This window comes from Populus trichocarpa, chromosome 1 (assembly GCF_000002775.5).
Source record: "Populus trichocarpa isolate Nisqually-1 chromosome 1, P.trichocarpa_v4.1, whole genome shotgun sequence".
NCBI lineage: Eukaryota > Viridiplantae > Streptophyta > Magnoliopsida > Malpighiales > Salicaceae > Populus > Populus trichocarpa.
In genome coordinates, this window is record NC_037285.2 from 30,871,143 (window position 1) to 30,886,721 (window position 15,579).

The following is a 15,579-nucleotide window of genomic DNA, read 5'->3' on the forward strand; positions in this document are numbered from 1 at the left end:
GGTGATAAGAAAGCTGCAAGTAATTGAGATACCATGTGCAGCTACTGTGTGCTTGTGCAGTGTGATAAGGAGCATTTGTGTTCTGTTCTGCAGTGAGAATTGATGAAAGTTGATGCCTTGTTTGTTTTAATGCTATTCATTGTTGTTAACATGATTGTTTCAGCTATTGTGTGCAAGTGAGTTTTGAATATTGTCTTAGCTACTATGTGCATGGGAGCTAGTGCATGAAATATATGTGTATGTGCTACTGTCATTGATGTTTGAGCTGCTGGATTTGTCACCTATTATTGGAATGCATGCTGCTCTCTTTTGTGCATTGCTGTTGGAGTTCATATATATAAATTATATTTATTTTATAAGGTGTCAATTGAATCTCCAGTTATAGTTCTTGGAATACAATATTTGTTGCTTTTCAGATGATTTCTGTACATGTTGGTGTGCACTGTCATGGTGATAAGAAAAGAAAAAAAAGTGGGCCAAGGAATCTTGAATAATAGAATGAGAACAAAAGGTGAAAAAATACATGTCAGAATATATTAGCTGTAAAAGTAACATTATATGTTACTTTTACAGTCTATACATGTGATAATGTACTTGTATTGTAAGCTGAATAAAATTGCTTATAAAAGAGACGTAAAAAGCAGTGAGTTTTTTCTATATAAAGAGGATTGTTTGTAAGCCAACTTTCAAAGAACTTTTTTGCTTCATAACAAACCTCTCAAACCTCCTCAACTGCATTTCATACAAGCAAGTGGAACACTGTTTTTGTTTGGCTTTACAGGTATGAAAAAACTTATGTTGCACCAACTATTTGATAGTTCTTTTTTATTGAATGATATTTAATTATTTAAATAATTTTATTAACAACATATAATTTTTTTTTTGTTTTCATGTAATTGAAGTTATGGATGATTCACGGTTTAATGACATATTTAATGGGGATTTCAATGGCAATTATGATAATGTAATGAACCGCATTGTAGACCACATTAATTATCCTAGTTGTGAAGGTAGTGGTGCCTCATTTTCTGGTGCTAGAGATGACAGTGATGGAAACGACGCCGACGATAGTAACGATAATAATGATGATGACGGTGACGATGACGGTGACGATGACAGTGATGATGACGATGAATTTATTTTAATGACGCATTTTGATATGAAAAAATTAATTATATGCACAGCTGGAGCTATAAACATGTGTTATATTAATTATATGTATAAAGAACCATATATGGTTTCGTATAATACAGGGATGCGTTGGTTGACAGAGGTTTTAAGAGGTCATTGGAAACGAAGTGTTAACATGTTCAGGATGGACGCAACCACTTTGTTGAGTCTGTGCACTAAATTAGAAACGCACTATGGCTTAAAACCATCAAGAAGAATGAGCGTTATTGAAAAGGTGGCAATGTTTTTATTTATAATAGCAGTTGGGGCGTCAAATAGGCAAGTGCAGGAACGATTTCAGCATTCAGGTAAAACTATTAGTAGATGTTTTAAAGAAGTGCTTAAATCATTACGTTTGTTTGCTGTGGAAGTCATAAAACCAGTAGATCCACAATTTACGAGCACACCAAGAGAAATTGCTATGAATCCAAGATTTATGCCACATTTCAAGGTAAGATGAATTTTTGTTTAATTAAGTAGTTTAATTAAGTTATTCAAATGAATATGAAATATATTATAAATGTTTATGAGTACTTAATGTTTTTTTGGCCTATAGAATTGTGTCGGTGCAATTAATGGAGCACATGTTCGTGCCTGCATACCATCTGCAAATCAAATTCCATATATTGGAAGAAAAGGTGTACCAACACAAAATGTCATGGCTGCTTGTAGTTTCGACATGCAATTCATGTTCGTGTGGGCAGGATGGGAAGGCAGTGCACACGATACATGTATTTTTCTTGAGGCTATTGACAATAGCAATATTAAATTTCCGAAACCTCCAGAAGGTTGTGATTTTGACTAAATTGAAGATTTGGTAATTGAAGGAATAAAATATTTTTTTAAAAAGTTATGTTATTAATTACCATGTTGTTATTATTTGCAGGAAGATACTATTTGGTTGATGCTGGATATCCAAACGAGTATGGGTATTTAGGTCCCTACAAAGGCGAGAGGTATCACTTCAAAGAATTTAGGCGGCGTGGACAACCAAGTGGTCGGAAAGAAGTGTTTAATCGTGCACACTCGTCACTACGTAACGTGATCGAACATTCTTTTGGGGTATGGAAACAGAGGTGGAAAATTTTGCAAAACATGCCTGCTTATCCATACAAACACAAGTTGAGATTGTAGTTGCATCAATGGCACTACATAACTATATTAGAAGGAGATCGCAAGATGATGCTGTTTTTTCTGAGTATGATCGCAACCCCAATTTAATTCCAGATGACTTTTTACCTGATATTGTTCAGGTTTCGGCCGTTCAAGGCTCACAAAGGCCTTCACATATGGATTTTGTACGCGATGGAATTGCAAATAGTTTGATGGAACAATAAAGGAGTACATTAATGTATAATGATATTTTATTTTGTTATGTAATCATAATTACAAAACACCTATGTTTTGGAATTATATATGTGTGTCTATATATGTCCTTTTAATTAATTCAAATCAAATATAAAACATAAACCATATTAACCAAACAAAAGAAACTATTTTTTTTAAACCACAATTTAAACCACAGTTTTACCAAACACAAAACTGCTTTTTTTCTACCACAGTTTCAACCACAGTTTTTTAACCAAACACAAGAAACTGTTTTTTTTAAACCACAACTTCAACCACAGTTTTAACCAAACACCAACTTTTTTTGAAATCAACCTCACAAAATGTATTTTTTATTAATTTTTTTTTTCAAACCACAACCACAACCACAAAAGTTACCACAATATCAAACACGCTCTAAAACCATGTAGGTGGATTGTGGCTACGTGGCAGATTAGTAGGTTGATTTGTTGATTGCCAATTGGCTAAAATAATGGGCCCGACAGATCGGTAGTGATGACCAATGTGAGAAAAAAGTAACTTTCAGCCCATGCCCAATATCCTAAAAGCTGCGCTATTTTATTTTTATGGGCGCCCGACTTCTTAAATGGACTTCACCTACAAGGATTCGACCCAAGCCTCACAAAATCAAAACGGCATCGCTTGCACGCATTTAGCCTTTCTCCATCACCTTGGGATTAAAAATCTCCTCTCTCTGCTTTTCAATTTCAAGTTTTCCATTTTTTAAATTTGTCCAAGCGCGAGAGAGAGCTTCCGATATCCAACAATGGCAAACCCTAACCTCCAAGATATTATAGAGAAGCAAGTGCTTACTGTAGCCAAGGCAGTGGAAGACAAGATCGATGAAGAGATCGCAGCCTTAGACCGTCTCGATCTCGACGATATAGAAGCATTGAGAGAGAGACGGTTACAACAGATGAAGAAAATGGCGGAGAAGCGTAGTCGTTGGATCTCTTTAGGTCATGGTGAGTACACGGAGATTCCATCAGAGAAGGATTTCTTCTCTGTTGTTAAAGCTAGTGATCGTGTCGTTTGCCATTTCTATCGTGATAATTGGCCTTGCAAGGTAGTATTAGAAATCACCATCACTTTTTTTCTACAATTTAATTTATTCGATTGAAGAAAGTTCTGTTTTTATTGATGTTTCAGTGTTTTAAGGAATTTTGAGTTTTGTAGGTTCTATTTCTTAAATGTTGCTCCTTTTTTTATGGGGTGGATTTTTAGGGTTTTTCTATATTGATTTTGTAGTCTTTGTTTCTTGACATGGGCTGTGATTTGCCCTTCGTATCAATTGAAGGGCAATTTTGGAAACAAGATTGTCCTCAATTGAAGTTAGAGGTTGCTAGATGACTAAACTATTATCTACTGTGCTTAACTCAAATGCTTATGCAGCTTCTCTCGTTTAAATTTTATTTAATTTCTGAGGGTTATAAGGCACCTGGAAGCTTTAATAGCAATACAATGGCATTGCTTAGTTGCTTGATGTTGTCAACACTGGAAAGAATGTTATGCGAAATAACTACTACGTTTGAGCTATTCAATATGTGATGAAATATGTTGTGTGTGAGAAAGTGATATTAATATTGCCTTTACGTTAACTGGGAAAATGGATGGTTTAGGAGAAAATTTCATGCTTACTGTTCATTTGCAGGTGATGGACAAGCACATGAGCATACTGGCGAAGCAACATATAGAGACACGTTTTGTGAAGATCCATGCTGAGAAAAGTCCATTTTTGGCTGAAAAACTCAAGATTGTTGTTCTTCCAACTCTTGCACTTATAAAGAATACCAAAGTGGATGATTATGTGGTGTGTTTTGTATATTTATGGCAACATGTTGTTGACTGAATTCACACCTTTTTTCCACTGTTCTGAAAATTAGACTGCCATGTTTTTATTGTTTTCAGGTGGGATTTGATGAGCTGGGAGGGACAGATGAGTTTAACACAGAGGATTTGGAGGAGAGATTGGCTAAAGCTCAAGTGATCTTTTTTGAGGGTGAATCGTCTCAAAATTCATCGAAATCCAGTGCACAAACCAGGAGTGTGCGACAAAGTGAGAGCCATGACTCTTCAGATTCAGATTAAATCATAGTAATCTCCTTTTGGGTTACAAGGTGACTCCAGTCCTTGTCTAGTAGAGTATGCCTGTCACAATCTGCCAATTTAGCTACATCTCATAGGCTACGCTACAATCGCTCTATTGTTTGGTTTTGTAGAAAGCAGATTGGGGCTTTATGTTGTACAAGTCCTTGAGTTTCAGCTCATCCTATTCTCGTGTTTGATATAAAGCTTAAATCGATTATTCCATATTTTGAAACCCATGTCATTGCATCATCCCGTGGATGGAATTATGGTGCTTTTAAGTCTTGTACTATCTTGTCGACTTATTTTTTTTGAAGCAGCTTCCATTTTTCAATAGGAAATGAAATTCCCCAAAGCATTAATACCATGTTTCCACGGATTATGATATGTTGATTCATAAACAGAAAGGAACCCTTATGTCAAAACTTCATAAACAGCAAAGCATCCAATTATTATGTAAGAAGGTTGAGAATTGGTGGAAGGAAAGTGAGAATAAAAAGAATAATGGTGTCCCCGACGGCTAAAAGGAATTTGAAACTCAAGGAAAAGAAGAGCTGTTGCAAAAATAAATCCTTAACGTGGGCTGTAGTTTTTCTTTTAATTAATTAGGCCTATAAAAAGATGATAAGTAGGATGTAAAAAAAATAGATTTATACTTGGGCTTGGAGTTTGTCATTGAATTTAGTAGGCCTATAAAAGTGTGTGTCTATATATATATATATATATATATATATATATATATATATATATATATATTTTGTGCATAAACCCAGGCCTGGACCCGAGGCTTAGTTTTGATTGGGCTTTAAAAATATAGTTTTTATTGTATCATTACTCGTAACAATTATTCACTAAATAGTGGATTTTTTTTTAATTTTATCCTCCAACATTAGATCTATTAGGTATTAAAATTCATAATTTATTTAACTATACCCCTCCTCACAAACCACTATTCATTAGAATAATGGTTTGCTTCTTTCTTTTTAATTTTATCCTTTAACATTGGATTTACTAGGTATTAGACTTTATAATTTATTTTGATTTGCTTTTTATTAAGTTATCTTATTCTCATGTTTGAATTGCATATTTGATAGGTTAACTCAAGTTTTTTTTGTCATTTCTTTAATTGATTTTTTTTTCAATACCCCTTCTTACAAACCACTGTTCATAGGAACAATGATTTGTTTTTTTTTTTTATCCTTCAATATTGAATTTATGTAGAGATAACAATGAGTGCCCATGAGTCGAGTTTTGCATTATCCATACCCAAATCCAAATCTAAAATTAATATCCAAACCCAACTCAAACCCGATCGAGCATTGATTTTGAAGATTCAAACTTGATCTAATCAGGTTTCGAGTATTTATAACCCGAATTCAATTTTTTCCATGGATGCTCATTTGTTTGTAAATGCAAAAACCATCCAAATCCAAACAATGAAGGAGAAGAGAACTCATTTTTTTAAACCACAGTGGTGGAAAGTCCATCTTTAAAGTTATAATAATTTATTTTCAGTTGTATCTTTATAGGATTTCCAATAACTAAGGGAAATTCATCCCTATAGCCAATTCGGATGAAAATTAGCACTACTTAAACAATTGCAAAACTTAAACTAAGATAAATGTGATGAATATACTACCACAATCTTTAGATTTACCGACGGAATTTTTCATCAGTATTTGCACTATCATTTCGTTGGTAAAAAAATTACTGATGAAATCACCAACGGAAAGTCTCTGTCGGTGAATCTTTCGTCGATAATTTTTTGTCCATCGGTAAGTCCCTTGGTAATAAAAAAAATATTATTACCGATGTATTTACTGACGAAAAAGGCAAGCAGAAAAAAAATATTTCATTCCGTCGGTAATTCCCTTAGAAACAAACCGTATGTAATTCCATCGGTAATTATTTAAAAATATTTTTTAAAAAATATATTTTACAAAACTATAAAATAATTAAATTAATATTAATTAACACTCTATAATACTCAAAATGCTTGGAAAAAAGAAGAAGAAAATCAACTCAAAACAATTTGCAACAAATCGGTAACACGAAAAAATAAATTCAACTAAAAAAATTCATATGAAAAAAATTTTAAAATCCTATAAATAAATCAATTAAAAATTGATCTCATATAAAAAAAAATCCTACAACAACATTCATACAATTATTAAGAACAAAAACAATTAAAAATAAAATAAAAAACAAATATAGTGAAAAAAACATGAAAAAAGAAGACATTTTTTTTTTACCTTAATGTAGTTGCAAGTGAAGCTAAGAAGAGAAAAAAAAACAAATTAATAAAGTATACTAATTAAAAAAAAAACTTAGAAGAAAAAATAAGAAAGTAGAAGAAGACATACCTGAACATGGAGGAGAAGAGAAGGAGTTTAGGAGAGAAGAGAAGAAGAAGAAAAAGAAACGAGATAGGTTTGTTGTGAAATTAGGGAGTCTAGGCTTTTTATTGGGGCGTTTTATCGACGGTTTTACCGACGGCTAATTAAATATTAATATTTTTAATTATTTCATCGGTAATTCTGTTTGTAATATTTAATTTAAATTTTGAATTTAATATAACATTTTCAGAAACCGCCAAATATCACCAACGACTTTTCAATCCGTAGGTGATTCCGTCTGTAATATTTAATTTAAATTTTTCAGAAAACCACCAAATAACACCGACGACTTTTCAATCTGTCGGTGATTTTGTTTGTAAAGAACAGTAATTAACAGTGCAATTGAAAAGTGAATAGTTCCAGAGCTCTCTATAAAATACCGACGGAATGTTCCGTCGGTGATTCCCTTTGTAATTAACATGATGAATAGTGTTGACAATTTACCAATGATTTTACTGACGGAATTACCGACGGAATTTATTTCGTCGGTAATTCCATTGGTAAAAAATGCATGTCATCATTTTTTTTGCTTTGTTTTAAATTTTTTTTTACCACTATAATTCCCTCGGTAAATACCGAGGGAATATTTCCGTCGGTAAAATCCGTCAGCAATGTACCAATGAAAATATTCCCTCGGTATTTCTATTTGTATTTATCAATTTTCTAGTAATGTATAATGCACAATCTTCATTTGTATCCTTCCGGAATTTCTTTTTCATTGGATATCCCATTCTTTAGTATCTACAAGTTGACAAATCAAAAGCACAACAGGAGGAAGACGGGATATTGACACTGTCATTGCTGCTGCTACTGTAATATGCTAAAAATATTGGATTGGAAAAGACATTTACACCCTTTGATGAGTAGTTAAGGGTATAAATAATTTAGGGACATTTTGGTCTTTTCATATATTTTTATAAATATAAATATGAAGTAAAAAAAAGAAGAAAAAGATTCGTTTTCTTGAGAGAAAGAAGGTGAAGAAGAAAAAGATGAGAGATGAGAGAGAAGAAGTGCAAGTTAGAGAGAAGAATTTCTAAGGTAAAATCTTGATGTTTTATGCTTGAGTCTATTAGTTGAGTTTGATTTTAGAATTTGGATGATTAAAGATATTTAACTGATATTTTAGGGTGCTAGTTTGGATTAAAACGATTGATATAAGGACTAAAGTTATGAGTTTTTTGAGGAACAAGTTGAATTGTTTTAAGGATCTGTAATTTTTAAAGACTAGTAAATTGGGATTCTGAAATCCCAATCAAATGGTCGTTTGGTTTTTCTGAACTAATTGACCAGTTGGACTGATTGTTTTGGTTGACTGGTTCGTCAATTTTGATCGACCGGTTGACCAAGCAGTGAAGGTTGATCAATTCTTTTAGGTTCGGTCAATTTGAATAATGTTCGGGATCGATCGGAAGAATCTATTTTGGTTTTATAATTACGATTTGGTCTTTAGTCTTAGAGTTGTGATCTTTTATATTATATTCTTCAAGTTTTTTCTTAGTATTTTTTGTATTCAGTAGAAGTTCTGCTGATGTTTCTCTTAGCAATCCTTTGTAGTCTCCGTTCTATGTTTGTTTGTTTTTTGCTTTTATTTTCTGGATGAGTGAGATAATCTTTAATATGTATGTAATATAAATATATTTATTATATGATGAGTACAACTGGTTATTTCTTGAATATTTATACATGTTGCTTTATTTTTCGAGTACTCATTTATTATTGAATTTGCACTTGTATTCTTTTGAATTAAATTATATTTGATATGACATTCATTTGCTTGCAAAACTATATGAATATCTGTTATTTCTTGATATCAGGATACTTGTTAGAAACTTCATACTAATAGAGAGTAATTAGTTTATATGCACATAGTAGCCCGTATACCTAGCTAGTGGGAGAGACACTAGCCTATAGCGACTAATTTTTCCATAGTTATTGGGACCGCAAACCTTGTCTGTTATTGGAACTCTATGGTTTCATATGTAATATGTTATCTTACATGTACCAACGACCATATACTAATATGTTTAGTGTGTGTGTGTGTGTGTGTGGATTATAATTTATAATATATACGATGTGTATTAAATATTAATCCCTCACCGAGTTGATTGAACTCACTCCTTATTTTTAATATTATTTTCAGGTTCTTACCTTCTGTTAGCAAACTGACTTTGTTGAGAGTTTCTGCTTCTTTATTTTTGGTTGGAACGCTTTGCTTATTTCCACGAGACTTTTCTTTTAGTCTTGATTTGATGTCTTAAAGTGATCCACTATTACACTATTTTATTTAGAGTTTGGATTCTTATATTGTAATTAGTATTATGAATTATCATTTGATTTTATTGGTTTTGAAAAATATTTATGGAAAGTTTATGAAATGATGTGAAATCTTATATAATTTGTTTTATGAGAAGTATGTTTGAGGCTTAGTATAGGTGGGGTGTCTTTATAGCACTACTCTTGTAATGCCAGCCATGAACCTAGAATTTAGGTTGTGACAAAGTTGGGATCAGAGAATGGTTTGTTAGAAACCCCATAATATAGACTCCGTTTTTTTATGACAATGTTTGTGACAAGTTTTTACCATGACGCAGGTGTTTAGAGTTGAACTACAGGGGGGTCTAAAGCTCTTTATGTGGTTGGAGAAAATAGAGACATGGATATTGAGTATGAGGATGCATTTGATGCAAGAGAAAAATGGAGCAAGTAGTGGTGGCGAAGGTGATGCACCAAGAAGAGGGCTGCAATTATCTAAATAATCAGCCATCCAGAGCTCTTTAAAGAATATGATATGCCTTCAAATTCCATGGAGCTAGATCTTTTGCAACTTTTAAATACCCTATTTTATTGCATGATTGACCTGGGGTTTCTCTCTGTAGTAATTGTCATTTTGATCTTTTTCGGGGTTTGTTCAACTCTTTTCAAGTACTTAATGTAATTCTTATATCTTGTTGGTTTATGTATTTATAGCTTAAAATACCATCAAAGCATTCTTAGTTTCTCTATAAAATTAACAATTTTTTTCCAGCATATCCAAACATCGATCAAAATCGATAAGAGTATTAACCCTGAAATGAAGATACAGGTTAAAAGTGTTAGAAATATTTGAAGGAGATAAGGGAAACAAGGAACATGGGAAGTATGATGAAAAACAAATCTCATTCATATAAATATTATTCTCCTAAGAGAGGAAGTCCCTATAGACTTGGACTTGGACTTACAATACTTCAAACATATATTTATACTAATCTAGGATAATTCAAGAGACTTAAAATATAAACACATATTTAATAGTTACATGCATATACCTAGGAGACACCTATGAGAATAAAAGACACTTTGAATGTAGACTTTAAAATTAATTCCAACACTCCTAACAAGAGAATTGAATCATCACGATTTTAAAATTAAGAGGGAGTGTTTGAATGTAAACTTTTAATGTAGACATTTAATATATAGAGTAATGGTTCAAATTAACTTCTGCTGAAACCATTCTGATGAAAGTAGAACTAAACCAAGAGCATTTTCAATGACAGCAAATGAGAAATTACATCAGGATGATGGTGCGGCTAAGATTGATTCAAAGTATTTCAAGAGTCTCGTTAGATTCTTAATCTACCTCACAAATTCAAGACCTAATATTCTCTTTTATGTTAGTATTATCTCCAGATTTATAGAGAATCCTAGCAGACTTCATCTTGCAGCAGCAAAAAGGATCTTGCGATATCTTTAAAGAACCAAAGATCATGAAATCCTATATAAAGAACAAAATGAAAACAGATTGACCGGTTATTCTGACAGTGATTGGGCGGGAAGCTATGATGATAGGAAGAGTACTTCTGGGTATGTGTTCTATCTTGTAACAAATATAATCTCTTGGTGTTTAAAGAAACAGAATTCTATAACTTTATTTTCTGCTGAGGTAGAATATATTGCTGCAAATGAAGTCGTTTGTCAGTTAGTATGGTTGAGGAGAGTTCTTAATGATTTGCAGCAAAATGCTCTTGATCCTACCATTATTTTCTGTGATAATATGTCTGCAATTGCAATGACCAAGAATCCAGTTTTTCATGCAAGATCAAAACACATAGAATTGAGGTATCATTTCATTAGAGATATGGTAAGCAAGAAGGAGATTGAACTGGTGTTTATCAACACAAATGATTAACCTGCAGATGTCCTCACTAAAAATATACCAGTTGAGAAGTTTTAACAATTCATGTGGTTCTTGAAGATTACAAATTAAAATGGAGTGTTATATGTAATTTGTAATTCTCAATGTCTTTTATTATTAACTTTTATGGCTCTTCTTCTTTTGGTTTTTTCTAGATTATGGAGGTCTATGTGTTCCTAGATTTCATTAATTCAGCTCTTGTTATATAGGCATTTTCTCTTCAGTTTATGTAAGCAAGAAAACAGAACAAAAGTATAATAAAAAACATAACTAAGTATTGAGCTGCAGCTAAACCAATTATCACTTCCAATCCTTTTAATTTCTTCTCTGTTTCCGCAATTTATTTCCAACAAAAAGAAAGTGTTCAGATGATTTACAATTTGGGCAACACTAGCATTTGTTCTGTGCTCCTACATAAATCATTGTTTGCCATACGCTCAAGAACTATGTCAAATTTCAAATATCAAAATATAATCAACTAATGAAAAGAAGGTGTTTCTAAGAACTCGGTCAAGAAATAAATACTAAAACTAAGAAATTGAATCTAATATATAATAATCAACAACAGCATCTCTGTTGATGAAGCATATTTACCTTACATCAACATAGCGTCCAAATGGTTTGTTTAATGTAACAACAGCTTCAAATTACAAACTCATCATTATTTCTTCTGCAGTTGAAACGCTACTACTAATAGCTATCTATAGCAAAAAGCAATATAACTGCCCTCTTATCAAGTCTAACATCAACAACAAATTAACTAATATTTCAGGGATATGCAACACGGAACTTTCGACAGCTGAAAGCACAACTAGTTCGGAACTTGGTGTCATGGCCTAGCGATTATATCCGGAACCTGATATCTCGAGCTTTCCTGACCACCCTTTTTGCATTAATATCACTGTACAGATCTGGATAGGAATCATTTATGCGACTGACAAGAGCATTGCGAATGCCTCCCTGCGTTGGCAGAAAAGGGGAAAGGTAGTTTATTATTGCATCAAAAGAATGTGGCAAGCAAAATTTACGCTCGTTGAAGCAGGAAAAGCATGAGCATATGTAATGATATCTAATGACTCGAGTTTTTTCGTAAACATATTGTGCAAATATGGATTAACATTGATTGATGGTTAGCAAGTGTAGTGCCACACACAAAGGAGCCAATAAATTAAAAGGCATAGCCTGAATGTTCTAACCTTTGATACTTCCAGTGCCTTTTGAACAACATAGTTCCCGAAGTTATTACGGCAGATGTTCACGAAGTAAGGGCTGTGCATAAACTCCTCGATAATCATTGAAGCATTCTCCTCCCCGCTCCATATCAAACATTTTTCCACGACATTGCTTCCAAACTTGTTCATGGAGAGAGACACAAAATATCCTTTTAGCTTCTCTAGTATCCCGATTGTTGCATGCTGTATGCGTTCGTCGAGTACATGTTGCACGACATAATTCCTAACATGCAAAAGGAAATAAGAAAGTTGAAGGCATCTGTAAGGAAATATATAGATGAAACAAACTCTTCTTTGTGTCTATAAACTTTTGGCTTCCAGTACAAAGGTTATATTCAAAATGCCAAAGGAGGAATCTTATCTTCATTGGTTTTAATTCAAAAGTTTTTGCATATAGATTTATTGTTGAAAATCATAGAATAATTCTTGAAATATCTAACATTGGAAGCTATTATAGCTTATTTTTATGATAAAGTATTTATGAAAAGTAAATTTTAAATCATGATTCAAAGTAAAAAATCACTTTTCATAAATCATGTCAAGGGAACTAATTAGTAAACATAAAAGAGGAGATAAAGGACACACCCATAAGGACTTTCCGATAGTAACATTGCATTAGCTATTGTTTCAAGCAAAAGAAGATGCTTAAGCTCCCCTTGTGCACAATCCAAAGCTCGGTTCAATACACAACATCCGCTTTTATCCATTGCAATGTCAAGAAAACTTTCTGCTATTTCTTTGATGAGGGGCTGCAAATATATAAAAAGCTTTTATCATGATTATGAAAAGAAAATCAACTGCAAACATGACTCGTACTAATCATTCACCTTCACTATATATATGAGAGTGTGCATTTACAGTAATTAAAATATAACTTTATCCATTGGTGTGTTCTTGCCGTATCTCATTATTAAAACGCTAAAGATTAATATATACTTCAAACTATGGAATCTTGCATAACTTCAAGTTCAAATAAATTCAATATTATGTAGAAATATACTTAATTTGCAATCACTTTTGTGTAGCAAGGACAAAGCATATATATATATATATATATATATAATGTGTGTGTGTGTGTTACCTTTATATCATCAAATGGGAAATGTTCCAAGCATTTTTGAATTACATGATAACCATTTTGGTTCTGGGATAAGATGACTGTCCTCCGAATCAAAACTTGTGTAAGCAACAATCTTTGCTTAGGCGTTTTGATGTGCTCTATCATCTTTTGCATCGCACGGGTTCTATGAAAAGAATAATTAAATGAAATTAGTCCAAATCATTGATTTGGAGTTTGAATTAAAACGAAAACACCATGTACATACCCCACTAGATGAAAGCATAACCCAAGCAGCCTCCTTTGGTTATGGATCAAAGAGAGAATAAGTTGAGTCATTTGGGCTTCACTGCATACTTCAAAAAGCTTCTGAATAACATGATTACCAAACTGATCTTCCATTAAGTCATGTACATAATCTTTCACTTCCAAGAAAATCATCTCAATTAGATCTGGCTTCCTCTCATCAAGGACGCCCTGCAAGACCCGATACAGAATTTGACTTCTTGCTGCCACAGCCACTCTGCCTTTCAGTTTATATAGTGATGGGTGATCTGATTGAAAAACTGGGGAATTAGGCAAAGAAGAAACCCTCAGAGTATCTGACGTTGAGGATTCTAACGATCTTACCCTTCTAAATTGAGAGCCAGTATCAAGTATTGTGCTATCAGCATCGAGTATTCTACCAAGACATAATCCATATTGATCAAGCGCATCATAAGACTGACTACGTATACGCGCGCGCGAAGTGCTCCCATGCTTATTTCCGAAGTTGGAAAAAGAATGCAGTGCAAACCTATCTCGGCAGTCTTGGTCTTGGATATTTTGATTATAGACGAGGCCGCCATTATTGTTTCCGAAGTTGGAAAAAGAATGCAGTGCAAACCTATCTCGGCAGTCTTGGTCTTGGATATTTTGATTATAGCCGAGGCCGCCATTATTGTTTCCGAAGTTGGAAAAAGAATGCAGTGCAAACCTATCTCGGCAGTCTTGGTCTTGGATATTTTGAGTATAGCCGAGGCCGCCATTATTGTTTCCGATGTTGGAAAAAGAAGGATGCACCGTATGTCCGGTACTATTTTGGGAGGTGCTGGGGAAAGAATGCAGCGCAAACCTATCATGGTAGTCTTGATCTCGGACATTCTGATCATAGCCGCAGCCTCCATTATTGTTTCTAATGTTGGAAAAATAAGGATATTGCTCCATATATGTGGTCCCATTTTGGGAGCTATTCTGGTATGATGGGTGACCAGCAGCAAGTGAGTACTGATCATCACTCCTCATCGTGTTCAAAGATCGTTGTTGTTCATTAGAAGAATGAGAAAATCTACCAGTTGTAGAAAGATTCATTCTAGCAAAGTAACTTTCTAGAATTGGATCTTCAAAGGGGTAAGAATAATCAAGTTTCATATTGTAAAAGCGAGGAGATTCAAACACGAATCCAGGGGGAGAAATTTCTAGGTTTTGTTGTGAGCTGGTAGGATCGTATACAGCGAAAAGATTATTTTTTTTTCCAAAGGGATAAGCAACAATCTTTGCTCAGGCGCTTTCAGGGAGTGCTTATTTATTTCCCAGCGAGTCTAAATTCAGTTTAGGGTTTGATGGTTTTGAAAACCACCTAATATTTATACGGGCTCCTTGTATTGGATTTCGATTAAAAGAAAAATTCTGGCTGAGGAGAAAAGGTAGAGTCTTTGGAGGATAAGATATTATATGGAGGTAGAACTGTAATCAAATAAAAATACGTACGTCATATGGAAACGTTTGTTTCTCCTTCTAGAGTACTGCAATTCGTATTCTATTGAAAAGGAAAAACTAAATTCTTCAAAAATAAAAATAATAAAAGAAGAAGAAAGACAAAGAATAAAGAAAAACTACAATAAACTCTTTAAAAATTAAGAAAAAAAAACTAATTATACTTTTTTTTCCTTGCAATAATAATATTCAATAGTACAAGGTATCCTATGAAACATGTTATCGATCGGACGAGTTTGTGGGTTTGGATTTACACTAAGAATGCTAATTAATTATTATAGTAATTTTTTAAAAAACAAATGCAATTAATTATAGCGAGCCGGCTTAAGGTGAATCCATCTTTGAGTAAAATAAAGTATTTAA

At 33.2% G+C, this 15,579-nt stretch overlaps 2 protein-coding genes across 2 annotated transcripts; one reads left to right on the top strand and one right to left on the bottom strand.

Annotated features, from left to right (window-relative positions):
- Nucleotides 1-3,134: 3,134 nt before the first annotated feature.
- Nucleotides 3,135-4,837, top strand: LOC7459748 (thioredoxin domain-containing protein 9 homolog). The gene is made up of 3 exons (XM_002300213.4): nt 3,135-3,583; nt 4,169-4,327; nt 4,426-4,837. The coding sequence occupies exons 1-3, from the start codon at nt 3,284-3,286 to the stop codon at nt 4,603-4,605; spliced, it is 639 nt and encodes a 212-aa protein (XP_002300249.3). The 5' UTR covers nt 3,135-3,283; the 3' UTR covers nt 4,606-4,837.
- A 6,860-nt stretch (nt 4,838-11,697) lies between these two features.
- Nucleotides 11,698-15,041, bottom strand: LOC7492075 (putative pumilio homolog 8, chloroplastic). The gene is made up of 5 exons (XM_002298723.3): nt 13,730-15,041; nt 13,486-13,648; nt 12,990-13,153; nt 12,369-12,627; nt 11,698-12,132 (listed from the first exon to the last, which is right to left on the bottom strand). The coding sequence occupies exons 1-5, from the start codon at nt 14,869-14,871 to the stop codon at nt 12,016-12,018; spliced, it is 1,845 nt and encodes a 614-aa protein (XP_002298759.1). The 5' UTR covers nt 14,872-15,041; the 3' UTR covers nt 11,698-12,015.
- Between the last annotated feature and the right edge of the window lie 538 nt (nt 15,042-15,579).

Excerpts from the sequence above, each read along its gene's own strand:
- LOC7459748 (XM_002300213.4), top strand. The coding sequence starts at position 3,284 with ATGGCAAACCCTAACCTCCAAGATATTATAGAGAAGCAAGTGCTTACT. Across the intron at positions 3,584-4,168 it reads GTGATAATTGGCCTTGCAAG|GTGATGGACAAGCACATGAG; the intron begins GTAGTATTAGAA and ends GTTCATTTGCAG. Across the intron at positions 4,328-4,425 it reads CCAAAGTGGATGATTATGTG|GTGGGATTTGATGAGCTGGG; the intron begins GTGTGTTTTGTA and ends TATTGTTTTCAG.
- LOC7492075 (XM_002298723.3), bottom strand. The coding sequence starts at position 14,871 with ATGAAACTTGATTATTCTTACCCCTTTGAAGATCCAATTCTAGAAAGT. Across the intron at positions 13,649-13,729 it reads TTATGCTTTCATCTAGTGGG|AACCCGTGCGATGCAAAAGA; the intron begins GTATGTACATGG and ends TTCTTTTCATAG. Across the intron at positions 12,133-12,368 it reads AGGCACTGGAAGTATCAAAG|GGAGGCATTCGCAATGCTCT; the intron begins GTTAGAACATTC and ends CTGCCAACGCAG.